At 42.5% G+C, this 27,271-nt stretch overlaps 6 protein-coding genes and 1 non-coding gene across 7 annotated transcripts; 3 read left to right on the forward strand and 4 right to left on the reverse strand.

Annotated features, from left to right (window-relative positions):
- Positions 1–99: 99 nt before the first annotated feature.
- On the reverse strand, positions 100–2,378 carry FPOAC1_011488 (uncharacterized protein; the record flags this gene model as incomplete). Its single annotated transcript, XM_044855866.1, has 2 exons — positions 100–2,247; positions 2,325–2,378. The coding sequence occupies 2 exons, from the start codon at positions 2,376–2,378 to the stop codon at positions 100–102; spliced, it is 2,202 nt and encodes a 733-aa protein (XP_044703179.1).
- Positions 2,379–15,850: 13,472 nt separating this feature from the next.
- FPOAC1_011489 (uncharacterized protein) lies at positions 15,851–16,522 on the forward strand (the record flags this gene model as incomplete). Its single annotated transcript, XM_044855867.1, has 1 exon — positions 15,851–16,522. One exon carries the CDS (start codon positions 15,851–15,853, stop codon positions 16,520–16,522), a length of 672 nt encoding a protein of 223 aa, XP_044703180.1.
- Positions 16,523–17,860: 1,338 nt separating this feature from the next.
- FPOAC1_011490 (uncharacterized protein) lies at positions 17,861–18,539 on the forward strand (the record flags this gene model as incomplete). The annotated part of the gene is made up of 2 exons (XM_044855868.1): positions 17,861–17,951; positions 18,004–18,539. The coding sequence occupies 2 exons, from the start codon at positions 17,861–17,863 to the stop codon at positions 18,537–18,539; spliced, it is 627 nt and encodes a 208-aa protein (XP_044703181.1).
- Positions 18,540–18,993: 454 nt separating this feature from the next.
- On the reverse strand, positions 18,994–19,065 carry FPOAC1_011491. Its single transcript has one exon. It is a non-coding gene; the product is annotated as a tRNA-Thr (tRNA).
- A 1,968-nt stretch (positions 19,066–21,033) lies between these two features.
- Positions 21,034–22,740, forward strand: FPOAC1_011492 (uncharacterized protein; the record flags this gene model as incomplete). The annotated part of the gene is made up of 2 exons (XM_044855869.1): positions 21,034–22,381; positions 22,430–22,740. 2 exons carry the CDS (start codon positions 21,034–21,036, stop codon positions 22,738–22,740), a joined length of 1,659 nt encoding a protein of 552 aa, XP_044703182.1.
- Positions 22,741–24,075: 1,335 nt separating this feature from the next.
- Positions 24,076–25,059, reverse strand: FPOAC1_011493 (uncharacterized protein; the record flags this gene model as incomplete). Its single annotated transcript, XM_044855870.1, has 1 exon — positions 24,076–25,059. One exon carries the CDS (start codon positions 25,057–25,059, stop codon positions 24,076–24,078), a length of 984 nt encoding a protein of 327 aa, XP_044703183.1.
- Positions 25,060–25,509: 450 nt separating this feature from the next.
- FPOAC1_011494 (uncharacterized protein) lies at positions 25,510–26,624 on the reverse strand (the record flags this gene model as incomplete). The annotated part of the gene is made up of 2 exons (XM_044855871.1): positions 25,510–26,381; positions 26,438–26,624. The coding sequence occupies 2 exons, from the start codon at positions 26,622–26,624 to the stop codon at positions 25,510–25,512; spliced, it is 1,059 nt and encodes a 352-aa protein (XP_044703184.1).
- Between the last annotated feature and the right edge of the window lie 647 nt (positions 26,625–27,271).

The following is a 27,271-nucleotide window of genomic DNA, read 5'->3' on the forward strand; positions in this document are numbered from 1 at the left end:
GAAGCAACAATTTTCAAAAATAATGTTACAGTATTCTGACCACCTAATTGATACGAGGCGTCATCTTATACTCAGCTTGTGAAAGATGCCCCTGTGACGCTACAAAAGTGTTATATAACTAGGCTTGAGCCACCCACTTGAGTCCAAGGCCATCATTGTAAAGATCTCGCCATGCATCAAGTCAAAGGCATAACATTCTCCAATAAGCTTATATCCACCTTGAGTTCGCCTGAGAACAAATGGGACCGCCGCACCGAATAATACGCAAAGCATATCACCTTCCCTCATAGTTACAGGGCCAACACCAAAGAAGTCCAAATCAGTCACGAAAGCTTTATAATTGTGGTGTAAAGGCGCCATGGCGTTGATGAACCTGTTGAGGTTTCCTCTTTTGGCAATACTCGTAAGGAAGTCAAATTGTGTCATATCATCTTGTCTCGATTTCACGGTAGTTTCGAACGCTAAAAGGTTGTGAATGAGCCAGCTTCGGTGTGGTGAGAGCACTGCAGCTGCCAAGTCGGCAGCATGAATATTTACGTTCGCCACCGCGTACCCTCTCCCATCACCGCCGCAAGTCATGCTAAGAGCGCACTTTTCCCAGTCTGCCTCACTCCAGCGAGGTTTAGAAAGGAATTCTTGGGTTTTGGTATCTTGCTTGTCCCAATCAGGATTGATCCATCGAGGTTGGTCGAGAAAGTCATCGTCTTTGCTGTCTTGCAAGTACTCATAGCCGGCCGTGTCCCATACTCTTTTGATACGATGGACAATCACACCTTCTACTACAAGTTTTTCTGTTCCATCAGAGCCAATAATTGCTGATGGTCTGGCAAGTGCGCACTGAAATTGGGAATGTGGATGGACAGGAAGGATAGTCCATGGTTGTTGATAACCCCATCTGGGAACCCAGGATGGATATTCAGGTTCGTGAAGGAACATTCGGGCCGAGGAAAGAATTGATAGAGGCGACTCACTTCTCAGGAGGAGCCACGCAACATTCTGATAGATTTGCTCCAATCCAGTTCCCTTGCTGTAATCTGGAATGATCTTTTCGTTAAGACCATCGGTGGTTTGGATACCTATCAGTCCATAAATTTTATCTCGTTCATCTTTGCAATTGAATGGCCGGGTGACGCGAAGTAGTTGGGTAAAAGTAAACTTGAGAGGTGGGAAGTAACTTTGTGATGCTGACAGACGATACATAAGGTACGCATTTGTTACTCCTGTTGGTACTCTTTTCCGCTCCGGGCCACTCTTCTCAACAACCGGATTGTGGAGAATGATGGATGCTGCAAGTCCAACCCATTCCCATTCGATTTGGTATGGTCCCAGTTGTACAATAGCGCTCCTGGCAAGGACAGCCTCCTGAAATACCCAGACTCGTGAGAACCACCTTCGCCCGAATAGTTTCAACGCGGAAGAATGATGATAGCAGAATTCTTCATATGAGTTCGAGGTTTCGGAATTGGAGGTTTTGCCACTCCTCATAATAGAAACGCCATTATCCAGAATTTTATAATATGCCGCCTTAATCTCTTTCTCGCCGTTTCGATTAAGCCAGTCGTTGACGATTGTGCATACAGAAGAGAAACCTTCTGACGCAGGCGGTGATCTCTTAATCCCATCAACAAAATAACTGTTATCGTCGCCAAGCCATACCACAACACGGTGGGCGATACTGTAGATTGTCTTCATCATTCGCACCTGTTGGCCTTTCTCGATCATATCCTCTTGATTGATACAGATGGCGTCAACCCATAGTAACCTTGACGAAGTGGCTTGTCGTAAACTGAACAGAGCGGAGTAAAGGTTCTGTGAAACACTGATCATATGATGTTCTCGATTTGCTTCAACGCGCAGCTTATGGGGAACCATACCACCGCCCCAAGTGTATGATAATGCCTCGTATGCCACTATGTTCTTTGACACATTGCAGACATGAAGTCTGGCGTTGATGATATCACCGACACCCGGGAGAACTTCCAGGAGCCGAAATCTTTCAGATCCGAGAAGAGGGCAATATATCCCAGCGGTATGGTCTTGCAACGGAGAAAGGTCATCATCCACGACATGCTGCCTCATCGGTAATTTTGAGCAGGCGCCATTCAATTTTGCATATCGTTTGATATTGGGACTTGGCTGTGCAGTGGTAAAGAGCGGCGTTTTGGTGGTGTTAGGATCACGCCAATCTTTTGACACACCAAACGAAGTGATGAGACCTGGCGCAGTCTGTGCGGCTTGGCCATAGTGCTGCAGAAGTAACGAATATCAGTGTCTTGATACCACGAGTGAAACTGGCCTGTGGCATTTTTTGATTGTAAACTTACATGACTGGATAGAGGCGGAGATGGAAAGATGTTTGATGAGGGATATTGAAGCATTTCGAAGTTGGTAGGTGTCTTTTTCCCTAAGAGTAGGGACCCAAGATAAGCAATGTAAGTTTTCCAAGATGAACAGGCGAGAGGTATTCCACTATCCCCGATATGTAAGAGGCAGACTTAACATTTGTATGCGTCTTTAATAAGGTCGCTGATGTCTCACATTATATGACGTGAGATTAATGACACAGCCGCCTTAGCTTCTAACCTGACGGCCAATCACTCAGACAGCCGTGTTCATACTCAAGAACAGGCTACCGAATCATGTCTGACGAAACAATAGTGCCAAGACCGAGGCGCAGTTCCCAACATGCAGATCAACTGTTCTTTATTTATAACCTGTGGCTGTGAGCCCACCATAGTTCTTCTCGCTACAACAGCTCCATAGCCTCACTCAGGGAATCAGAAGAATTGACCGCTACAAATGCAAGGGATAAAATTACTAGACTGGATTATTCTCCTTAAATCATAGTCTTTATTAAATTATTTTAGAACTCTAAGGCTTATATAATAAGTATTTTTATTATCTATAAGTCTTAGTCTTTATTATATTAAATTTTATTATATTAAAAGCTATAATATTAATTATAAGCTTTTTTTTTTTTTTTAAAATCTTTTTTAATTTTTTAATTTTATAAAATTCTTAATATAATAAATTTTAATTTAATAAACTTTTTATAAAATAATATTATTTTTATTAAATATTTTATAAATTATTAATAATTTATTTTTTTTATTAAAAATTATTTTAAAAATTAAAAAGTAATTTTATTTAAAATATTTTATTTTTTAATATATTAATATTATTTTTTTTTTAAATATTATAAAAAGCTTTTAAAGTTTTTTTTTTTTTATATAATAAAGATTTAAATTTTAATTTATTAATTTAATAATTAATTATATAATTAAAAATATTATAATTAAAAATAATAAAAATAATAATTTAATTATAGGAATTGATAAGGATGTATAATACTTTTACTATAGATATATAACCTTATGAATATATGACTTTTTAAGCACTTTAATTAGCCAAGCCTTATATTTATTAGTATACCTTAACCCTTCCTCTTTAATTAGTTATTTCTCCTATAAATACTTATATATTAGCTAATTAGGATAATTCTAATATTATTATTAATACTGCAGATTATTACCTTTATAATTTAACCTCTTAATAAAGTTAATACTATATTATTATTAGATATTAATACTTTAGTATTATAATAGTCTTTATATACTATTAATTATATAACTCTAAGTCTAAGTTATTTAATATAGTAGAGCTACTTTAAAAATATATTTAATTTAATAATTAATATATCTAGCTAAGCTAATAATATAATTTTTACTTACCTCTTTTAATAAATCTATTATTGCCCTATTAGTATTATTTTGCCTCTTAAAATAACTAATAAACCTTTTCTATTAATAGTATACTTAGTGTTAATAATTCTTATAGATTTAAGGATATTAATACTCTAGATAATATCTTTATTATAGTCTTTAATTAATTCTTAATTATACTATTGCCTTATTATTCTAGACTTAAGTTATTATTTAAGCTCTAATATAACTATATAATAACCCTTTATAATAACTTTCTTTATAAAATAGATTAATAAAATATTTATTAAATATCTATTCTTAGATTAGAAATTAATCCCTTTTAAGGCTTTCTTTATAGCTTATTAAAAGTAATATAAATACTTATAATACTTAAGGTAGAATTCTAATATACCTTAAAGCTAGTCTAAGATATTATTAATAATAAGTAATAAATAATAAAGTAATACCTTAAGTTCTTTAATACTATATATAGTTAGTAAAAAAGATAAAGCTATTTTCCTTTAAATATTAATAAATATAGCTTACCTTTAGTATACTCTTTTTATAAAAGTTAATACTCTTTAGTTTTTATTCTTTTTTTACTTAATCTAATTAAAAGCTCCTTTTTATAGTAATCTAAGTCTTTACCTCTAGATAAAATACTAAATCTTTTAATCCTAAGTAACCTAGCTTTTATAAAGAATACCTTTTATAAAAATATTTAACTTTTTATAAAAAAGTATAATTTTAATATAGTAAAGTATAATAAATACTTTTATAAGGGATAGTTAATATAGTATTCTATTTAATATAATTAATATAAAGATCTTTAACTAAGTAAAGGCTTTAGTCTTTATTAGAGGAAGTTATAAAAGTATAGGTATAAGTAGCTAGTTATTATAGAGGCTCTTAAGGAAAGTAAATAGTTTCTCTATTAATATTAAGATATAGAATATTATATTTATAATTATCCTCTAAATAAGATATTATTAGCTTATCTATCTTATTATTACCTTATTTCCTTAGTTAAAGTAATTATTAAATCTATTAGCTATTAAATTAGTATTTAAGTATAGAATATATAGGCTATTATAAAAGAATAATATCCTAAGTTAATATTTATATAATAGGATATTTATAATACTTAAGCTTTAGTAAGCTAAGAAAAGCTTATAGGCTATTTATTTATTACTGCCTTACTTAAGCTTTTTAATAAGTAAAAAGTTCTTTATATTATAAAGTAAGTATTAGATAAGCCTAGCTATCTTCTAGGCCTTATCTAGATATTCTTTTATTATATCTAGATATAGAAGCAGTTCCTAGAGGTAATTAGCCTTAATAATATATATAATATTAACTAATTTAAGCTCTTACTTTTCTAAGTAATTAAGCAGACTTATCTTAATATAGTATTTAATATTACCTTTAGTCTTATTAATAATAAATAATAAAAAGGATTCTAGTTTCTTATAAAAAGTATTTCTACTCTTCTATTAGAATACTTAATATAATAATTAGCTATTATTATTATAGACTTTAATAACTTAATAAAGGCTACCTTAAATAATTAGTTTCTTAAGGTTTAGTAATAGCTTTATATTTATTATATTAACTTTAATATTCTTCTTTAGTTAAAGTAAAAATAAATTAAAAACCTAGAGAATAGTAATAGCCTAGATATTAGTAAAGTAAATAAACCTATTAAACCTTAAGCTACTTTAACTCTATATAACTATATATTTATTTTAATTAAATCCTTCTTTAAGATTCTTTATATTTATTAAAGGGTTCTTTAGATATAAAAGTAAATTCTCTTTATAAAGACTAAAGAAGTATATAAGAAAATATAGATTATTTTCTATAAAGAGTTTAATAATTAATACCTTATTCTATAGTATCTTTTTAATACCTATATACTAGTCTATATTTAATAGGCCTATTACTTTATTTATAAATATTTAAACTATAGTATTTATATAACCTTAAGTATAAAGGTAAATAATAATAATATTAAGAGCTACTTATTAAATAGGATAAGCTATTTTTATAAATTAATAAAAATAATATAAAATATACTATATAATTAAGAATATAACTTTAAAGATATTTATAAGAATAATAAGGTTCTTTAAGATTATAAATTCTTTAGATTAAGCTTTAATTACTTAAGTAAGCTTTAGTCCTTTATATTATTAAAGTGTCTAAAGCTTATTAAGAGCTAATATTAATAGGTATATAAAGCATTGCCTACTAGAAAGAATCCTAATCCTAGGCTCTTTAACCTATATATAAATAAGTACTTTATTTTAATTAAACTTAATATATTATACTATTATATAATTTACTTATATATATACTTTATAAAAGCTTTTATAAAGTAAGATATTTACCTTTATTAATAACTTTATAAAATATCTTCTTAAGATCTATATTAAAAGATTTTTAATCTAAAGATTATTATATCTCTTAAAGGGTAACTAAAGAATATAAAGTAAAGAGTACTAATAAACCTTATATTTTTTATAATATCTTAAGAAAGCAGTTAAGCCTTAATATCTTAGCTATAAGTATTTTAATCTTAAGTATTTTAATCTTAAGTATTTAAATCTTAAAAGAGAAAGTATAATTACTTACTTAAAAGCTAGAATAAATTAACCTTAGAAAGAGAGAATAAAAGCTAAGAAATTATTATTATTTAAGGGACTATAATTGTCACAGCTCGAAGTCAGACCAACCTACCCTAGAGCCACAAGTGGATCAGATCACGTGGCGATAGCGTTATCGCCGTAACCTTAGTTAGACCGCCAGTCAGATCCTGAACGTAGCTCCTTGAGCTACGTCTTGTTAATAGAGCCTGACCTGCCTGCAGTGCCTATCCGTAGCAATAGAACCTATTACGCCCGAAGCGTTCCCTGTCCACCCGTACCGCCGGACTCAGCCCGTGACACTACGTAGCTCCTAACCGTTGGACACCGAACGCGATGTCTGCCCGCCCGCTCCCGCCCTTCCTGCCGGACAGCGTCGAGTCATTCCGTGACCATGCCCCGGAACACCTAGACGATTGGTTCGAATACTTCCGGAACGTTTATACCTACGCCGAGAACGCCCAGAACCGTATATCCCAGCTGGAGAATGAGACCCAGAACATGAAGGATAAACATCAAGGACTCGAACAATCCCTGCAACAAATCACCACTGAGCGTAACTTTGCCCGAGCCCAGCTCGAGTACACTGAGCAACAACACGAGAAGGCCCTAAAGAGGAAGGACGACGACATCTTCGAGGCCCGCCTCGCCGAACGTCGCGCCCTCGATGCCACCCGACCTACCGTACCTACTATCCGTGAACCCCCGAGACTAGCGCTCCCGCTGAGCTTCGTGTAGCGACTCCTATGGGAACGACTCCTCCGCCTTCTTCCCGATCTACCGAATCAACCAGTCTTACCGAACGATTACCCGACCCTGACAAGTTTGAGGGCGAACGGAGCGACCTACGCCGTTTCGTCTCCCAGATACACTCAAAACTAAAAGCTAACCACGACCGATTCCCGACACGCCTCGCCCGAATGTCCTATGTAACTGGCCGTCTTAAGGGACGCGCCTATGCACAAGTCCTACCGCACATTAAAGCTGGTGAATGCCAACTCCCCGACTACCAGGATATTATCGATCTACTAGAACGCGCTTTTGGAGACCCGAACCGGATCAATAATGCCCGCGCCGAATTATTCCGCCTTCGCCAGACTCACAAGGATTTCAGCACCTTCTTCGCCGAGTTCCAACGCCTCGCGCTGGAAGGAGAAATGTCAGAAGAGGCCCTCCCTACCCTGTTGGAACAAGCTGTCTCCCGAGAACTACGCGGAATGCTTATACACAACCCACCGCCTAGCTATAAATATCACGACCTAGCCACCTTCCTACAAGAATTGGAAAACCGACGACGCCGCTTCGCAGCGGAGCCACAGCCTGCGTCACGAAAGACGAATATGCCGCTGAAGGAGTACCCCCAGACACTCCGAAAGAAGTCCCCATCGCCTCGTAGAGGGAGAAGCCCCCCCGAAAACCGCCAACCAGCCGGAGAACCTATGGACCTCAGCAATCAGCGCCGCTATAACCGCCCTAACCAACGACGGGAGAACAACCAGTGCTTCCGTTGCGGTTCAGCCAACCACTACCTCCGCGACTGTCCCGAACCTGACACACGTCCAACCAGGCTCCGTCAAGCCACCTTCGCTTATAGCCCCAACCGCACCAGCCAGCCCCCGTCTCCACACTCGCCTACATCCAGCCGCGCCAGTTCCCGCCGATCTAGACACTCCCGAGGACGCCAGGAAAACGGGGTGAGCCTGTCTTAAGTCGGCGCCAGGCTCCCCTCCCCGCACCTACTGTACCGAAGATTAAACTGTCCGCCGCCTCCGTTCATGGAATCCCGATTGAGAACGAGAACAACCAACGTTCGAACCTGATGATACTGCCTGCCAGCCTCAATGTGGCCGGAAGAGAACCAATTCCGTCTTACGCTATGACCGATAGCGGAGCGGAAGGAAAAGGGTTTATCGACGAGAGCTGGGCTAAGTCCCAGAACCTGAAGTTTAGACCCCTGAAGAGAACCTTCGAGATTGAAGTGTTCGACGGGCGACCTGCCGAGAGCGGGAAGGTCGCCTACTACGTCCGCGCCGGACTCCGCATTGCCGATCACGAGCAGAAGAGCATGATCTTCTACGTGACCCAGCTAGCCAGCTACCCTATTGTCCTGGGAATGCCTTGGCTAAAGCAACACGACCCGCAGGTGGGCTTCGCGGCCCACACGTTCACATTTAACAGCCCGTACTGCCAGAAATTCTGCAACACCCCAACCAAGCCTACAAGGATTAAGGCTTTACAGACCGTCCCGAAGAAGTTCATGCGCCAGATGAAAGGGAGTATCCCACCAGCCTTGGAGGGAAAGGATATCCTCCCGGTTTCCCTGCGAACCGCCCGAATATACAGCCAGAAGGACCGTTACCGCCTCTTCACCGTCACCCTGAAGCAACTGGACTACCTGCTTAAGCCTGAGCCAGAGGCATTCGTGCTGCCGGAAGAACTTCGAGAGTTCCAGGACGTTTTCTCGCCTAAGGAGGCAGAGAAGCTACCACCGCACCGATCTGGAGACCACCACATCGAGCTAACCCCAGGAGGAAAACTGCCGTTTGGACCCTTGTATGGAATGTCCCGGAACGAACTGACAGCCCTACGAGAGTGGCTAGACGAGAATCTGCGTAAAGGATTCATCCGCCCAAGCTCGTCGCCTGTAGCCTCCCCGGTACTATTCGTCAAGAAACCCGGCGGTGGTCTACGCTTCTGCGTGGACTACCGAGCCCTGAATAATATTACGGTTAAGGACCGCTACCCGCTCCCCCCTGATCAAAGAATCCCTGAATAACCTGTCTGGTATGAAATACTTCTCCCGTATTGACATCGTATCGGCCTTCAATAATCTGCGTATCAAGGAAGGCCAGGAGTACCTGACAGCATTCCGCACCCGATTCGGATTATATGAGTCACTGGTTATGCCCTTCGGCCTAACAGGAGCCCCCGCGACCTTCCAGCGGTACATTAATGATGCGCTGAGGGAATACCTGGATATATTCTGCACTGCGTACCTGGACGATATCCTGATCTATAGCCGGACCCGAGAAGAACATGTCGAGCAATTAAAGATGGTGCTTGAAAAACTGAGAGCTGCCGGGTTATTCGCAAACCCAGCCAAATGCGAATTCATGGTTACGGAAACCAAGTTCCTAGGCCTTATCGTGGGACGAGACGGCATCCGAATGGACCCTGCAAAGATCGAAACTGTTAAGAACTGGCAAACCCCGACCTGCCTGACAGATGTACAAGCTTTCACAGGATTTGCGAACTTCTACAGGAGGTTCATCCGTGACTTCTCTAAGCTTACAGCCCCGTTGAACCACCTGACAAAGAAAGACGTACCGTTCGTCTGGGACGAAACCTGCGAAAAGGCTTTCCGAGACTTGAAGGGAGCCTTCACATCAGCACCGATCTTACGCCCCTTCGATTGGACGAAGGACGTAATCCTGGAGACAGACGCCTCTGACTATGTATCCGCCGGTGTGCTGTCGCAATACGACGATGACGGAAGGCTGCACCCGGTAGCCTTCTTCTCCAAGAAGCATACGTCCACGGAATGCAACTACGAGATCTACGATAAGGAACTCATGGCCATTATTCGCTGCTTCGAAGAATGGAGACCCGAACTGGAGGGGGCACCCTCACCGATAAAAGTGATCACGGATCACAAGAACCTGGAGTACTTTACGACGACGAAGTTACTTAACCGACGACAAGCCCGCTGGTCTGAGTTCCTGTCCCGATTTAATTTCCAGATCACATATCGACCTGGGAAACAGGGAGTTAAACCCGATGCCCTGACCAGGAGGTCAGAAGACCTCCCTAAAGAGGGGGATGAGCGCTTAGCGCACCAAAGCCAGGTGATACTAAAGAAAGAGAACTGGCAACTTCCGCCGCTACGAGTCCAGAGAGCCCGCATCCGCCACCCACTACAACAGAACCAACCCGCACCAACACCCGAGGAGCCGTCACTCTCAATAGAGCTACCAGAAGAGATCGACCGCTTGCTGAACGAAGGATACCAGACCGATGAAGACCTGCAGTCGATACTACAAGCCCTCAGGACCGACGCACCGCGACACCCGAAGATTACGCTTGCAGAGTGCAAGATCGTCCAGGAACGACTGTTGTACCGGGACCGCATCTATATCCCGAGCCACGACGCCCTCAAGACCGCCCTGCTGAAAGCCTGCCACGAACACCCTATAGCAGGACACCCAGGTCGTGCCCGCACTTATGACCTGCTTTCCCGGGATTACTACTGGCCCGGAATGTTGGCCTACATCGAACAATGGGTTAAGAACTGCCATACGTGTCGAAGAGCCAACCCAGCCCGAGAAGCGAAGCAAGGTGTGCTGAAACCCTTGCCTATCCCCGAACGAGCCTGGCAACATGTGTCAATGGATTTTATCACACATCTGCCGCCCAGCGAAGGAAATGACGCCATCCTGATTATAGCCTGCCGCCTGACCAAGATGAGACATATCATCGCATGCAAAGGAACCTGCGATGCCGAAGACGCAGCCTATTACTACCTGAAGGAAGTGTGGAAGCTACATGGGCTCCCACAGACTATAGTATCGGACCGGGGACCCCAGTTCGTAGCGGAGTTCTGGCAGAAGCTCACCAAACAACTGTCGATCAGCTCGCTACTATCCACCGCTTACCACCCTGAGACCGACGGACAGACTGAACGCCTGAACGCTGTGTTGGAACAGTACCTGCGAGCCTACGTGTCATACCTACAGGACGACTGGAACCGATGGCTCCCCCTGGCCGAGTTCGCAGCGAACTCCCTGAAATCCGAAACCACCGGCGTATCTCCGTTCTTTGCAAACTATGGATTCCACCCGCGAATGGGCTTTGAACCCACGATTACAGTCAGAGGAACCCCAGCCACTAGAGACGCAGAACAGTTCGCAAAGACGATGAACGACATCCTAGAGCACCTGAGATCAGAAAGCATTGCCGCACAAGCCCGTTACGAAGCCCAAGCGAACCGACACAGACGACCTGCCCGACGATACCAAGTAGGGGGACTCCAGTGTGGCTAGACGCCAGGAATATCAAGACCCTTAGGCCACAGAAGAAACTAGACTGGAAGAACATCGGCCCGTTAAAGATCGGCAAGGTCATCTCCCCGTACGCCTATCGACTGGAACTGCCCGCCAGCATGAAGATACACCCCGTGTTTCACACGAGCCTGCTAAAGCCAGCTGCCACCAATCCGCTGCCCGGTCAGAACGTAGACCCGCCACCGCCAGTAGAAGCCGAAGGAGTGGAAGAGTGGGAGGTTGAAGACATTGTGGATTCCCGATGGGACAGACGAGGCCGAGGAGGCCGCCCCAGGCTGAAGTATACTGTGAAATGGGCCGGATATGCAGACCCAACAGAAGTCCCTGCTGCCTACGTGGAGAATTCTGCAGAGATCGTGGCGAACTTCCACAGGAGATACCCTGACAAGCCCGGACCACAGTAGCCCGTCTCGGCAGAGCTCGATGCTAAAGAGGGGGGCACTGTCACAGCTCGAAGTCAGACCAACCTACCCTAGAGCCACAAGTGGATCAGATCACGTGGCGATAGCGTTATCGCCGTAACCTTAGTTAGACCGCCAGTCAGATCCTGAACGTAGCTCCTTGAGCTACGTCTTGTTAATAGAGCCTGACCTGCCTGCAGTGCCTATCCGTAGCAATAGAACCTATTACGCCCGAAGCGTTCCCTGTCCACCCGTACCGCCGGACTCAGCCCGTGACAATAATAAGTAAAACTATTTATATTAAGGCTAAGAATACTATAAGTATTTATATAAATAGATAGAGAATTTAGGCAAGTATATAAAGAATAAGAAATTAGTAGGAATTATTATAGGTAGATAAATATAATCTATAACGTACATGATAAGCGGGTGCAACAGACAAGCGAGTGCAACAAAAAATCCCGCAATTTACATCTTCTCAACTTAATCAATTAATTTTCAACCACCAAATATGCCAGACCCAAATATTGAGGCTAGGATTCTTCTTGCACTTCGTGCCCTTCAAAATGACCCAAAATTAAGTCTCCGACGCGCCGCAGGCATCTACCAGGTCCGTTATTGGACTTTATATCGCCGACAGAAGGGTATCCTTTCTACGCGTGATTCTATCCCAAAATCACGCAAACTATCTGATCTAGAAGAACAGATCATAGTTCAGTTCATTCTCGATCTGGATTCGCGAGGGTTTCCCCCGCGACTGCGTTGTGTTGAGGAGATGGCTAACCGATTGCTCGCCGACCGCGAGACGCCGCCTGTCGGCAAGCGCTGGGCCTCTAACTTCGTCAAGCGACACAAAGACCTCAAGACGCATTTCCCCCGTAAATATGACTACCAGAGAGCCAAATGTGAAGATCCGACCATTATTCGCAACTGGTTTAGGCTCGTAGCAAATGTAATTGCGAAGTATGGCATCCGACCTGATGAAATCTACAACTTTGACGAGACTGGCTTTATGATGGGCGTTATTGCGAGCGGAATGGTCGTCACAGGTGCTGAAAGGCGTGGAAGACCAAAATCAGTGCAGCCTGGAAACCGGGAATGGATTACAGTCATTCAGGCGATCAATGCCGAGGGCCAAGCGATCCCGCCGTTCATCATAGGTGCGGGCCAATATCACCTCGCCCACTGGTACCGAGAAAGCAACCTCCCGGGCGATTGGGCTATTGCGACGAGTCCTAATGGCTGGACAGATAACGAGATAGTCCTCGAGTGGCTAAAGCACTTCGACCGGTGTACTACCAAGCAATCAAAGAATCGCTATCGTCTCCTGATCCTCGACGGACACCAAAGTCACCACTCGGTCGACTTTGAGAGATATTGCAAGGCAAATAAAATCATCACGCTTTGTATACCGCCTCATTCGTCTCATCTGCTGCAGCCTCTTGATGTCGGGTGCTTTGGCCTGCTTAAGAAGGCTTACGGGCGAGAAATCGAGCATTTGATCAGATGCTCCGTAACCCACATTTCCAAAACCGAGTTCTTGCCGGCTTTTTACACCGCCTACCAGGCCACAATGACAGAGAAAAATATTAAAGCAGCCTTTAGAGGAGCCGGACTTGCTCCTCTCGACCCAGAAAGTGTAATCTCGAAGCTCGATGTGCAGCTGCGGACTCCAACGCCTGTGGAGGAGGTAGTTAGCCCCTCGACCCCTTGGGTCTCAAAGACCCCAAAGACTATCCTTGAAGCCGACTCTCAGCTTGAATATCTTGAAAAGAGAATCAAAAGGCATAAAAGTAGCTCTCCAGAGTCAATTCTAGAAGCATTGAGGTCTTCTTCCAAGGGAACAAAGATAGTTATGCATAAGGTTGCCTTATTAGAGGCCAGGGTCCAAGATCTTGAACAGGCAAATAAGATACTAAGCCGGCGGCGGAGGGCAAAAAGAACCCGGCTACAGAAAGGAGGGGTGATGACAGTAGAGGAAGGAAGGCAAGTAATTGATCAAACGGATGTTGATGCGCAGGCGGTGGCTGGACCATCGAGAAGTGGTGGTCAAGGAGGGCCTCCGCGAATGAAGGAAAGGCGCTGTGGAGCGTGCGGCAAGACAGGACATAATGCAAGGACCTGTCAGATACTTGTCGCTATGTCTATGGAAGAATATAGCGATTAATTTTACTTAATTAATAGTCTGTTGTGTTTTTATTGCTATTTCTATCTGAGATGTTGTGATGTTGTGTTGCACTCGCTTGTCTGTTGCACCCGCTTATCATGTACGTTATTAGAATTAAATTTATAATCTCTTTAATATATCTTTTATATAAGATTAAACCTAGTAATAACCTCTTTTCTATAGTAATAATAAGATTATTAAGTAAGATTATTTTTTATAGAGATTATAGAAATATTAGTAAGATAATATTTCTTTAACTAATTAAATTACTTAAAAAGTTATATATTTATAAGGTTATATATCTATAGTAAAAGTATTATATATCCCTATTAATTCCCTTAATTATTATTTATATTAATAATATTTTAATTTTAAATATTAATAAAAATATTATATTAAAAATAAATAAAATTATTAAATAATTTTATTAAATAATTTTATTAAATAATTTTATTAAATAATTTTATTAAATATTTTTTTTTAAAAATAAAATTAATTATAAAAATTAAGTTTTTATAAATAATTTTTTAATTTAATATATAATTAAAATTAATAAAAACTTTAAAATTTATTATTTTATATAATAATTTTATTAATATTAATATTAATAAAAAAATATTTAATAATTAATTTTTAAAAAAAATAAAAATTTTTATAATAATTATTATAATTTTAATTTTATAAATTATAATATATACTTTTAAATTAGATTTATATTAATATTTAAATTTAAAAACTATATTTTTTTATAAATTAATTTTATATATATACTTTAAGACTTATATCTTAAAAATCACCTAATAAAAGATAAAAAGTCTTAGTCTTCCTTATTCAAACGGGACATCAATCTCGTTGTAGAACACAGGGGAGGTCCCGAATACCAAATGCCTTTCCGATGAGCTTGTTCTGCCTGGTGAAAGAAAATGCCGAGCTTCATGGTTAAGAAGAATTCGACGGAACTGATGACAAGATGGCTATTGTTCATAAACACAAGACGCTCGTTTCCTGTCACCTCAAAGAGCTGAATGCATGTTGTTATGTCTTTGTTTGCTATTGTTTTCACAAACTCCATCACGTCTCACGCACTTTCACTTAAAACGTGCATCAGCCCATTACATTTGAACAAAAAGGAAGTTCCTCATTTGTCTGGCCTCCATGTGTCCTTAAGAGGTTTTTTTCGTCTACCGTCCCTGATGTTCTGGGATGTCACAAAGGAAGAACAAAATGTCCAAGTGGAGCGGGAGACAAGTTGACATACACCTGGTAAATGGTATCCAGAGTACTATGAGCCAAACAATCCAGGTTTCACAGGTATCAAAGACGAATATCTAACCAGTTTACAGTATTTCAGGTGGTCGCTCCGTGAGTGTGCTCAGCACACATCTACAAAGAGACTATGTACGTCTTGCATACTACTGTGTTCTCAAAGTCCCTCGTGGCATTCATCCGACTTGCATCATCAAAGCCTTTCCTTAACTAAAGCGACACAACTGCTTATTCAGTTAGAATATTTCGCTTTGCAGCTTAACAAGACGCTTGAAACAAGCTTTTTCACAGGACAGTATGCTGCGCCATTACACAATACTCCTGTGTATATACACAGGCTTCCATATAATACTAACAACACAAGAACTACATCGGCGGAAACACGTTTATTAGCGAACAGACCGCGAACAACGACCAAGCGAACATGAAATTAATTCCTATAAATACCTGGTCCGTGCCCATTCTGCTAAACTCGTCTTCTCTCTTCCAAATCATAGCAACCACAAGTTGTACGTTCTCTTCCACACCAAGAGACACTCTACCAATCACAAACGACGCCACCTTTCAAACCACTAACAACGCAACCGGTACCCGGTATACCGCAAGTATGTCGTCTTCTCGTACTCAGTCCAGGCCCAAAGCCAACTCTGAAAAGTCATCCGACTTTCTGTCAGAACTGAAGGAGGTGCTTCGTGCACTATTCTGCTTCAGCTCTGGGACCAGCAACCAGGAGAAAGGTAAGGATCGGCACAGGCACAAGCAGCGACACCATCCTGACCTCAGTCCCAGTCGGGAACAGGCAAATCGGGCCTACGTCTACCAAGAAGCCTTGGCAGACTCTGCGCCCCATGGGAACTCCAACTCGCGTCGTGCTGACCGAGGCATGAACATGTTAATGTACAGAGCCTTCGCAGAACAGGACCAGCTCTTTTTGGGGCCTTATCGTCCTCGCATGGATGAAACCAGTGCTGGGATTCATCCAGCCCAGCTTCGTTCGGATAGCCCTGCTCCTAGGAATGATCGCGAAGTCGAAGCTCGTGTGCGCCAGCTTCGTGCTGAGGCCGCTAGTATCGAGCGACACGCTCGTGCTGGCCTCGAGCGAAAGTCTCGTGTCGTATCTCGTGGTCATCATGAGGAAGCCCGCCAGGCCGCTGCTCAAAGGCACCATCTTCGTGCCGAAGCCCAGCTTCGTATTGAGGCCGCACATAGACACATGCGTGCTGAAGCCGCTGCTCGCCAGGATGAGCTACGTCCTGAAACTCGTCGTTTTATCAACTAAGCGACCTGGGCAGACGGAGGTGAGGGGAGGGGGAACAAGAATCGCGGCAAAGACGTGTTTATTCTAACACGTTGAGACGTCGTAGGTAAATCATGGTATTAGATCCTCTATATATGAAGGCCAGCACTTTCTGAGGACGGATCTGATCTGTAGTCTTACTCTGAGTGACTGAACATGGTCCAGAGACAAAGTAATAGAAAGAGGTAGCTACACAAATAAAAAGATGAACTTACATCTATACTATTCCAGTACATCGTGATAATGAATCGAATGTTAACTTTCCAACTGTGTAATTCTCTCTTCGGTGTCTGTTGCAGTCAAGCCCAGCACGAACTTGAGATACGACCATGTGGACAGACCTCAAAAAGGGGCTGACATGACGTATGGAGCAATACTCACGTGCGGACTCGAAGTCGCACAACTTTTCCACGGTTTCGACAAACCCTTCTTTCTACTGATTCACCGCTTGTGCCCCTTTTGTGACGACTTTTCCCAAAGTGGCTATAAGGTTCAAGGTGGTCCAAAGAGATCAACAACCACGTGCTGCTTTAGGCAGTGAGAGAAGACGCCTTGTGGATTCAACGTTGAAATAACTGGTTTGTGGTAATAAGGTTTATCCTACTACCTGTCATAAGCTGTAACTAGTCGCTGGGCCGTGGTGCCGCTGTTTGTTATTGGATGATGATGGACGTTGGCCGCAGAAGGCGTTTTCAGAGTTTGATGGTGTGAAAATGCCCCCGCTATGGTCAGTTGATAACGAGAATTGTACAAAAGGCAGTGTTGCGCTAGAAGAAAGGAACCCATAGTCAATTGTTGTCAATTCCACTCTCACTTCACTTACTCGTCTTTCTTCAGAACAAGGACAACTCTAGAGGAGCCTATCAATCTCTCAGCGAACCTCTGTTCAAGTCAGCCTGTCCATCCTAGAGCTCTGCAAAGCACTTGTATGTTCCTGCAGCTTCATGAGAATGATCTTTATTCCATGTTGTTCTTTGTCACACCTTCATGTTTCTGCAAGCACCCGTTGTTCTTTGTTCCTCTTGTTTATGTCTGACATTCCACTTCCCAACAAGGGCTGTATGCGCATGACTGACAGATTTTCCAGGCTTCGGCACAACATACACAGTTGTGTGAACGTTTCACTTAACCAGAAGCGTTATTCAATTCAAAGTCTGACCAACGACATTCAAAGTTCCTATCGTCGTTTCAGTTCTCTTTAAGCAGTATAAATCATCTCGTCACAATTTTAGAATAACGTCATCTCACAACCACTCAGACGAGCAAAGCGCCCAACTATCCTAAACGATTTCATCCCAGTATTTCCACCTATAGCACAACATGGCTCGTATCGCTTGGGACGATGATGGAGATGTGTCAAGCATTTCTAGTGGTGACTCTGTTGACACCTTGTCCCCTTCTGACTTTGAAGGTAAGAGTCTCGAAATTTGGAAGTCAAACACATGATCTAAAGAGTTTTATAGTACTTGACATGGACGAGCCAATGTCGTCGTTTGAGACGGGTATAATGACTCCAACCGACTCGTCCTTTTCGTTCACTCCACCTGCAACACCTTCGACTCAATCATACTTTTCCGAACAAGAAAGATGGGATGATCTTGTCACGACATATCGTCAAGCCGTCAATCATGTTCGAGAACTTGAGGATGAAATGATCGACCTCCGCTATCGCAGCCTCCAGCCACACATTAGCGTAGACTTTGAAAGACCTGATGCCAACCGACAATCCCAGCCACAGATTGCTATGCAAAGTCGATATGATATCAATGACGACATGCAGCCCTCGCGGATGTGGAATGGCACTCATGTCACGCCCAACCTCCTACCGGGAGCCCATCAACTCAGGCTGGAGCTGAGCGAGGCGGTGGAGCTCTCTATCGTGCAGCTCGACACTCTAAGTGGGAAGAAGACCATGGTCAGTTTGACTACCAAGTCCCATGGGGCGAACATCAAACAATTGCTGGGGTTCTGGGAGTTCAGTATGCCATTGGAGATGTAGGGTCTGTATAACGAGGCTACTGAAAGAAACAATGCGAAGGTACTGGCAAAATTAGCAGGGTCATTCTGAACTTATTGTTCTCGGGAACATGTTCTTTAACGCTTGTATTGTGGACGTTGAACAACGCAAAGGGCTAGAATGTGATATGAACGGCGTTAATATACTTTAGGACCGTGTATAGATATTCGGTTACTGAGAGTGCTCTAGAGTTTTACAGTGAAACAAAATTGCACCCCATCCCTGCGATCGCGATACCAATTTGCGCGACCGAGCCGCTAAAACGCGTCCGGCGAATTCAAACTGGATATATTAACAAGTCACTCCGCTTAGAAGGGGGGGGGGGGGGGGGGGGCGGGTTTGATTTGACTTTTGGTAATTTCCATTGGAGCAGTAACTAACTTCAAGGAACAAAAAGAAATAACAGGCAGAACTATCATAATGTTCTTAGATTTCTTGCCTCGACACGGGATCGAACCGTGGACCTTGTCATTACTAGTGACACGCTCTACCACTGAGCCATCGAGGCGAGTTCCTATTGGTTAATTATCCATCTAAAATTTGGTACTATGACCAGCGAGTTGGATAACCCCCGCTTGTCTAATTACCAATTACCCGGTAATTAAAAAGAATTATCTTACAATAAGAGTAATACTTTAACACTACAACTCTGTGCATATATACTATTTAGAACTAATCTATTTTTCATTTATTCTATAGATGATTTCAACAATTTATTTTTTTTGTGCAGTGTTGGAAGCTAAATGTTCCATCATTGACTAATATTAAACTTACTTAATTCGTATCGGAGTAATTTATTAAACAAAACTATTGCGCCCACGATGAAAACAATTGACCAACGACCCAGTTGAAACATAACTGTCACTTCATAGAAAACTACTATCCAACAAACCTTTGGCGGTACAAGCTGGAAGGCAACTGCTTACTCGATATCCTCAGGTCACCTCCAGGCATTGGATCTAAGTGGTGTGGTGTCACGGAGTGGATATCTCCTAGGTATCAGCTGAACACTGGACTTCTTCAGGTTATCTAACAACAAGTACAGAAGGGGTACCATCGGAAATTCCTGGAGCTTATTTGCTGAATTGGTCTTTTGTTTACCGGAAACTTGGTTTCCGGGCACAGGTTGGTTGTTGAGGTTGTTGAGGTGTCGGGGCTTTGTCCGTCTCCGCGACTGGTGTATGACAAAGTCTCCGTCGTATTCTACAGGCGGTAACAGATGCAAGTCTCAGCCTCGTCAAGAACATGGCGATCTCTTAATTGGTTTTCAGCATGGGTTTATGATATCCTATCCCTAGCTTCACTTGCCATGCCAAGCAAATAGAACCGAACTTTTGCGACGCGATATGGGTAGCCAGTCTACCAGTCCATTTGGGGGGAGATAGAAAGAGAGAGACAACAAGGGCCGAGTAGCCTCTCCCCAAACTTCTCAATAGTTTCATGCACCCGCAAGACGTTGTTCACTTTTAGATGACCATCAAGGTGTTTTCTGTCCGAGATCATCCCCCACTTTGTATATTTATGCTATGTCTTCCAGTTTCCAACCTCTACGCAACCCGTCCTAACATTTTGTTGATTCCAAGGATTTGATTACTGATGTGTGTCACCCGAGGAGGGTCTAGAGCTCGGATGATCAGCGTACGAAGCAATGTTGACAGAAACATGTCTCAAACTAAATCCCTGTAGTATTGAGACAGCTGATTGAGCCAGTTTGCCGTCAATTTCTGTAACCGAGGGGCTTTCGGGCTTTTAATCCCACCTCAGGTCTAATAACCATGTCTTCCACTTCTCCCATTTCTCGTCTTGTTCCTAGAAAACAGCAAGTGGCCTCACGTTTTGACGCGTGTCCGTTCTGACGATATCATTGTAAGACAGTTACATTTTATTCGTGAACAGGGAGGAGGAACAGACAAAGCTGAAAGTCACGAGGTTTGGGCGTTGAAGGGTTGGAATGACTCTCACCTTTGACAAAGGAGCACATGTCTCAGATCACCAGTGTCCAACTGGGTGGCCCAGATACCGGACCCATAGTTAGAGGCTGGTTCATGATCTACGTTCTAGCAGGGTTCAAGTCACTAACCGAACTGAAACCCTGTCAGCCATATCGATTCCTCGGCTGCCGATCAACAATAGTTTAGACCGCGATATCGCCAAGTATTAGGCAGAAGTCTCTCCATTCTCTCGCGACATTGGTGCTATGTATTACTCAATACAGGGATTCATGCGGGGAGACAAATTGATCTGTTAGTGTCATACCAAGCCCCCGTCATTGAAGCGTGAATGCAAACGAATGATGTGTGTGTAACCATTTTCAATGCCACCGTGTAACTTCGAAGTCAAGTAATCAAGGAGGGCGAATTGATGCCATAAATAGTCATCAGGTCAGAGTTAATCTTCACCATCTTCAGAGTCAACAAGCATATTGGCCATACTGCACTATCGTTCTGACCAAAGAAACATCACTCACACCTCAATCATGGCAGAAATCCAGTGTAGTGAATGCCCTACACAAAAACCTCAAGCCACCCGAGTTGTGACGGAGGCAACGCCTCTCTTAAACGAGCCAGACGATGATGCCCTTTGCACAAACTGCGGAGATGAGGAGACTATCGTTCTCGTCCAGGAACCTCCCCTGGGAAGGCTGATACTTATCATGGCCACTGCATGGTTTGGGATCTTCCTGGGCGCTTTGGACTCGACAATCATTGCGACCTTGTCCGGCCCTATTTCAAGCGAATTCAACTCGCTCAGTTTGCTGTCATGGCTTGCAACTGCATACCTCATCTCCAATGCAGCTTGTCAACCCATTGCAGGTCGACTTACCGACATCTTCGGACGTCGTTCCGGCTTAATGCTGAGCAATTTCCTCTTTGCTCTGGGAAACTTGGTCTGCGGCGTGGCAACTAATCATTATACTATGATTATCGGTCGCGTTATAGCAGGTTTCGGTGGAGGTGGATTGATAAGCATCGCGACGTTCTTGACTTCTGACCTTACACCGCTTCGTAAAAGAGGCATCATGCAAGGTATCGCCAACCTGTGGTTTGGAGCTGGTGCAATGCTTGGAGCTGTCATAGGCGGACTCTTTCACGACCGCACTGAATTCGGTTGGCGGCTTGCATTCCTAGTCCAAGTGCCACCTTCATTACTACTTATCCCTGTCATCGGATGGTTAGTTAAGGTGCCAGCCAAGGTATCAGAGAAGTCTTATCTCGCAAGAATCGACTTTCTGGGTGTCTTTCTCACCTCTTCATTCCTCGTTCTCTTACTTCTTGGTCTCAACACTGGTGGTAACTCAGTACCTTGGACTCATCCTCTGCCTTTGACAACGATACCTCTATCGATTGTTTGTTTTGCCGGCTTCATCTGGTGGGAAAGTAAGGTCAAGCAACCTATCATCCCTGTAAGCCTTCTTTACGATCGTACCGTCCTGTCTGCTTGTGCTGCCAGTCTGTTTATCTCCATGCTGTTGATGGCTACCACATTCTATGTGCCCCTCTACCTCCAAGTTCTCGGCGACTCCACCACAACTGCTGGCCTTAAGTTTCTACCATCGCCTCTCGGGGGTTCAATTGGAGCTCTGGGAACAGGATATGCCATGGCATGGACTGGAAGATACAGACGATTTGGCCTCATAGGAGCATCGTCATTGATAGCAGGCACTATGCTCTTCACTCTCCAAAATGACAGCAGTTCGCCTTACCTCACCTGTATCGGGCTGTTACTTGTTGGTGGAGGCTTCAGCACCGTGTTGACAATCGCTACTGTTTCGTGCCTCGCTGCAGTCGACCACTCTCAACAAGCACTCATCACATCAGCAATCTGTAAGCACTGCCATATATGTTTGGAAATGACACTAACATCAGCTGTAGTTCTAGCTAGGAGCGTCGGAGGTACGGTTGGCATAACCATGGCGTCTGCAGCTTACCAGAATACGCTAAAAGAGAAGCTGTGGGATATGCTTGGTGATAAGGCCGGTGGTCCCGAGGAGATCCGTCGGCTTCTGGATGGTTTGGAAGAACTAAAGCATCTTCCTCAAGGCTGGCTACAAGGGGTCATAGAGTCATTCATGCAGTCATTCAGAGTTGTGTGGCTGATGATGGCGGGTTGGGCTGGGCTGGCTCTTATCAGCATCTCTTTGGTCAGAGAACATACGCTGCACTCGACGCTGGATCGGAGCTAGTGGGTGAGATTCAATGCTTCGATATGCTATCCTATTATCCAAGTTTGAACAGTGCTTCATCGTGACCAATGGTAGGAATATGCGGCGTGGACGAACAATTCAGCGACCGAACAAAAAAGTCTTTGTATTATCAGAAGAACAAAACACTCTAGGTCACATTGTTTGGCGGAACAAAGGAGTATGAGTTCAACGGTCAGGAAGTCGGCGATACATGGCAATGTATTACGAATATATATGTCAAACCATTCGTTATAATATGATGCCTCACACTATATGATATAAAGTTCAACTCGTGACAAGCCGGGGAGTTTATGATAGTTAACCTTGACCACTAATTGTCAGAAAATTGAGGTAGATCATCACCCCGAACCTCATGCAACCATCCAAAAGGGTCATCTCGAGTCCCGTTTTGGATTCCGAGTAACTCTGACCTGAGCTTCTTGGTCAAGTCGCCCATTTCACCATCACCGATTAGAAACTTGCCGTCGGCGTGTCCATTGGCTCTATTCCTCGCTTTTGCTTCGTCAGGCGGACAGCAGAATGAACCAACAGCGATAAGACCACCAGCTGTACTACAGGCTTTTGTTGGGTGATTTTTGAGGCGTAAGTCCTGAAGTATATATATAAAATCAACTTATAAATAAATATAGTTTTTAAACCTAGATATTAATATAGGTCTAGTCTAAAGGTATATATTATAATTTATAAAATTAGAATTATAATAATTACTATAAAAGCTCTTATTTTTTTTAAAAAATTAATTATTAAATACTTCTTTATTAATATTAATATTAATAAAACTATATAATTATATAATTACTATATAAGATAATAAACTTTAGAGTTCTTATTAACCTTAGCTATATATTAAACTAAAGAATTATTTATAAAAGCTTAGCCTTTATAATTAATTTTACTTTTAAGGAAAGATATTTAATAAAGTTATTTAATAATTATAATTACTTTTAATATAATACTTTTATTAATACCTAAGATTAAAATATTACTAATATAATTAATAATTAGATTATTACTTTTATTATTCTTAATTATAATACCTTTAATTATATAATTAATTATTAAGTTAATAAATTAAAGTTTAAATCTTTATTATATAGAGAGAAAAAGGCTTTAAAGGCCTTCTATAGAATAAAATATAGTAATAATATTAATATATTAAGAGGTAAAATATTCTAAATAAAATTACTTTTTAATCTTTAGAATAATCTTTAATAAGGAAAATAAGTTATTAATAACTTATAAAGTATTTAATAAAAGTAATAATATTAAAAAGTTTATTAAATTAGAATTTATTATATTAAGAATCCTATAAAGTTAAAAGAGGAAGGTTCTAGTAAAGAAGGGAAAAAGCTTGTAATTAATGCCGTAGCTTTTAACACGATAAGTACCACAGGCAAATACTTCAAGCACTTCCCCACTCATCGCGTCGGCGTAAAAGTCCTTGAAGTAATAGTCGCTCTCTTCAACCTTGATGCCTCGTCCCCTGGCCAGTTCCATGACTGATGCTCGTGTTACACCGTTGAGAATAGTGTCGTTTAGACAAGGTGTCCGGATTGTGCCGTTCTTCATGACGAAAAAGATGTTTGTGACTTCAAGTTCCTGTATCTTGCCGTCATCTTCCAAGAAGAGCGCCTGGTCACATCCATGCTTAGCGGCTTCTTGATGAGAACGAAGAGCCGCCGCGTAATTGCCACCACACTTGGAGCTTCCTGTACCTCCTGGCGATGCTCGTCTTAAATGCGGCTCGACGTAGACATTGAGCACAGTTCGATTGAAGAACGAACGTGCTGGTGAAACAAGAACACAAAATATGTACTCTTGGGCTACTGCGAATCGAACAGAGTTCCCTGCAGCGAACATAAAGGGACGCAGGTAAAGTCTTCCGCCTTCACCAGAAGGGAACCAGTCGCGTTCAACCCAGATCAGTGCCTTGACCATATCTAGAAACAGCTTCTCTGGTAGCTCAGGCATGGCTACACGATCGGCAGAGATGTTGAGGCGTTTTGCATTTTTGTCAGGTCGGAAGAGAACGATCCTTCCATCAGGCGTCTTGTATGCCTGCATGCCCTCGAATAGTGTCTGTCCATATTGGAAGCACTTGGATCCAGGATGTAGTGTCAAGGAAGAGAATGGTTGAATAGTTGCCGTCTGCCACTGACCATCAGCGTATTTAGCGATGGCCATATGATCAGTGTCGGAGATACCCAGCTCAGGATTCTGCAGACGCATGTCACGTTCTGCTTCAGGAACTGGACTCTCATTACGAACGAAAGTAACCGAAGGAAAAATAGGTGCCATTATTGCGTTGTGATTTGAATCAAGTAGTAGACATGAATGTGAAGTGCTTGGTAAAAGGAGGAAAATAGAACGAGTGGCGTTTTTCCAGAGAGGAATGGTTAGGGCGCGTAGTGTTTCTTATATGCTCTTGTTGCCAGAGAATGGCCCATAAATATCCAGCCAACCTTGTCATCGATGGGCATACTAGCACCAATATGTCTTTGCTTTGGAGCGTCAACCTGCTTCTGCTAGATGTGCATGATATGCGTCATGGCCGTCAGATATTTACTTGTCCTTTCCAGCAGTCTTAAAGCCCTCTCGCGTACTAGAAGGCAATTGACCCTTGGGCGGGCATTGCAAAAGAGCTACAGTCTGCTTGACCATGTATATTTTGGGTTCACATTTCGAGTTCTGGGATTGAACATCTATTCGTGCGTTTCGCAACATCTACCATAATTGTCGCTATCTAGTCTAGGACATGGTGTTCTTCAAAGCTTCTCCGTTTGACCATCTCTCCAATTCTGCAACCTGATGCTCATAAAACTCGTTCATGACACGCTCTTCTACGTACGCAATGTGAGGAGTTAAAATGACCTGGCTCTTGCCCTCTGTCCCCCAAGTCGTGTCTCTCCACTCACTATCCTTTGGTAAGGGTTCCAAGTTGAACACGTCCAGTGCTGCTCCACGAATCTTCCCTGCCTTGAGAATCTTCAGCAGATCTTCTTCATTTACCAACGGTCCACGAGAGGTATTAACAAAGAATGAAGATGGTTTCATCTTTGCCAAGTCTTCGGCCGTGATCATCCCCCTTGTTCGATCGGACAACAACAAATGTAGACTGACTATATCGGACGTGGAGAAGAGTTCATCACGACTAACATACTTGAATGTCTTTTCACCATCTGGCCGTTCAATTGACAACCCTTGAGCTTTTGCCTGCTCATCCGCAGTACTCTGGGTTAAGTTTGAGCTCCAACAAATGATTCTCATGCCGAACGCTGAACTCATGATTCGAGCAACAGAGCTACCCAGTCGTCCCAGGCCAACAATACCGAGAGTCTTCCCAGTGACACCAGTGACCATGCTAGTCTGCCATTTTCCATTCTTGACAGCTGCATCGTTATGTGCAATGTCACGACAGATAGCCAGAATCATGGTAATGATGTGTTCCAAGGTAGCCGCAGTGGCCATTCGGGCATCAGAACCTGTCACCGGGATACCTCTCTCGTGACAGGCTTCCATGTCAATGGCATTGTTATGACGACCATTGCTCAGGATGAGTTTGAGTTGAGGAAGACGCTCAATCAATTGCTTGGGAAAAGGTGTCCTTTCTCTCATAGTAGCTGAGGGCGGTCATTAGCAAAGTTTGATTGGTGCGACGGTGCATGGTATCTCTCACCAATGACTTCAAACGGCTCCAATCGTTGGACCAATTCATGTCTCTCAGCGTGTGACGTATGTTCATCATGGTATGGACGCAGTGTGGCTGGGAAATACTCGAATGAATACTGCGAAGTGTCCAACTTGGAAAAATGAGAAGATGCAAGACCGTGATAGTCGTCAAGGATAGCTACGCGGGTAACCATTGCGTAGGAGAAACTGCGTGAGAAACTGCGTGAGAAACTTGAAGAGACAACAAAAATTCTCGGGCAATGCGAGTCAACCAGATGCTATAGGGTACAGTCTGAGTCGGAGAGAACTTGTAATTTCCCTTGACGGTCACATGAAATGGCGGTCTGTGTTGCTGGACACCAACGGTGTTGCTGTTCCTGGTTCTACAACAACAGCCACGTCAAGGATGGTTGCAAAAGTGCCGGAATCAGATCTGCAGATAGGCGCTCCGAGTGAGATGAGATTCCTCTCGTCGTAGTAGAGATCAGCGAACTCAAAGTAAGCTGAAAGCATGGATCGGGGAGGTGGAAGGTGACGTGTAAGAAATAATCTGTAGTGAGACGAGAACGAGTCCTGACCCCAGTAGCTAACTGATCCATCGGATGGATGCATGTCTCGCAGCTCGTTGTATCAAGATTAAGTCTAATGCAAGTAAGCGATCGAATGTGGAGATAACAAGGAATGAATAGCTTTACTTGATATCCTCCGACCTATTAGACCAAGTTTTCCCTTCCCCGCCAGACCTGGAATGCATCAAACAGCGGCCCGCGGTCCGACTCCGCATCTAGGGATGCAGGCTCTCGTAATTTGCATGCAGGACTACCAAGCTAGTGGTTCAGTA

This window comes from Fusarium poae, chromosome 4, assembly GCF_019609905.1.
Source record: "Fusarium poae strain DAOMC 252244 chromosome 4, whole genome shotgun sequence".
Lineage (NCBI taxonomy): Eukaryota > Fungi > Ascomycota > Sordariomycetes > Hypocreales > Nectriaceae > Fusarium > Fusarium poae.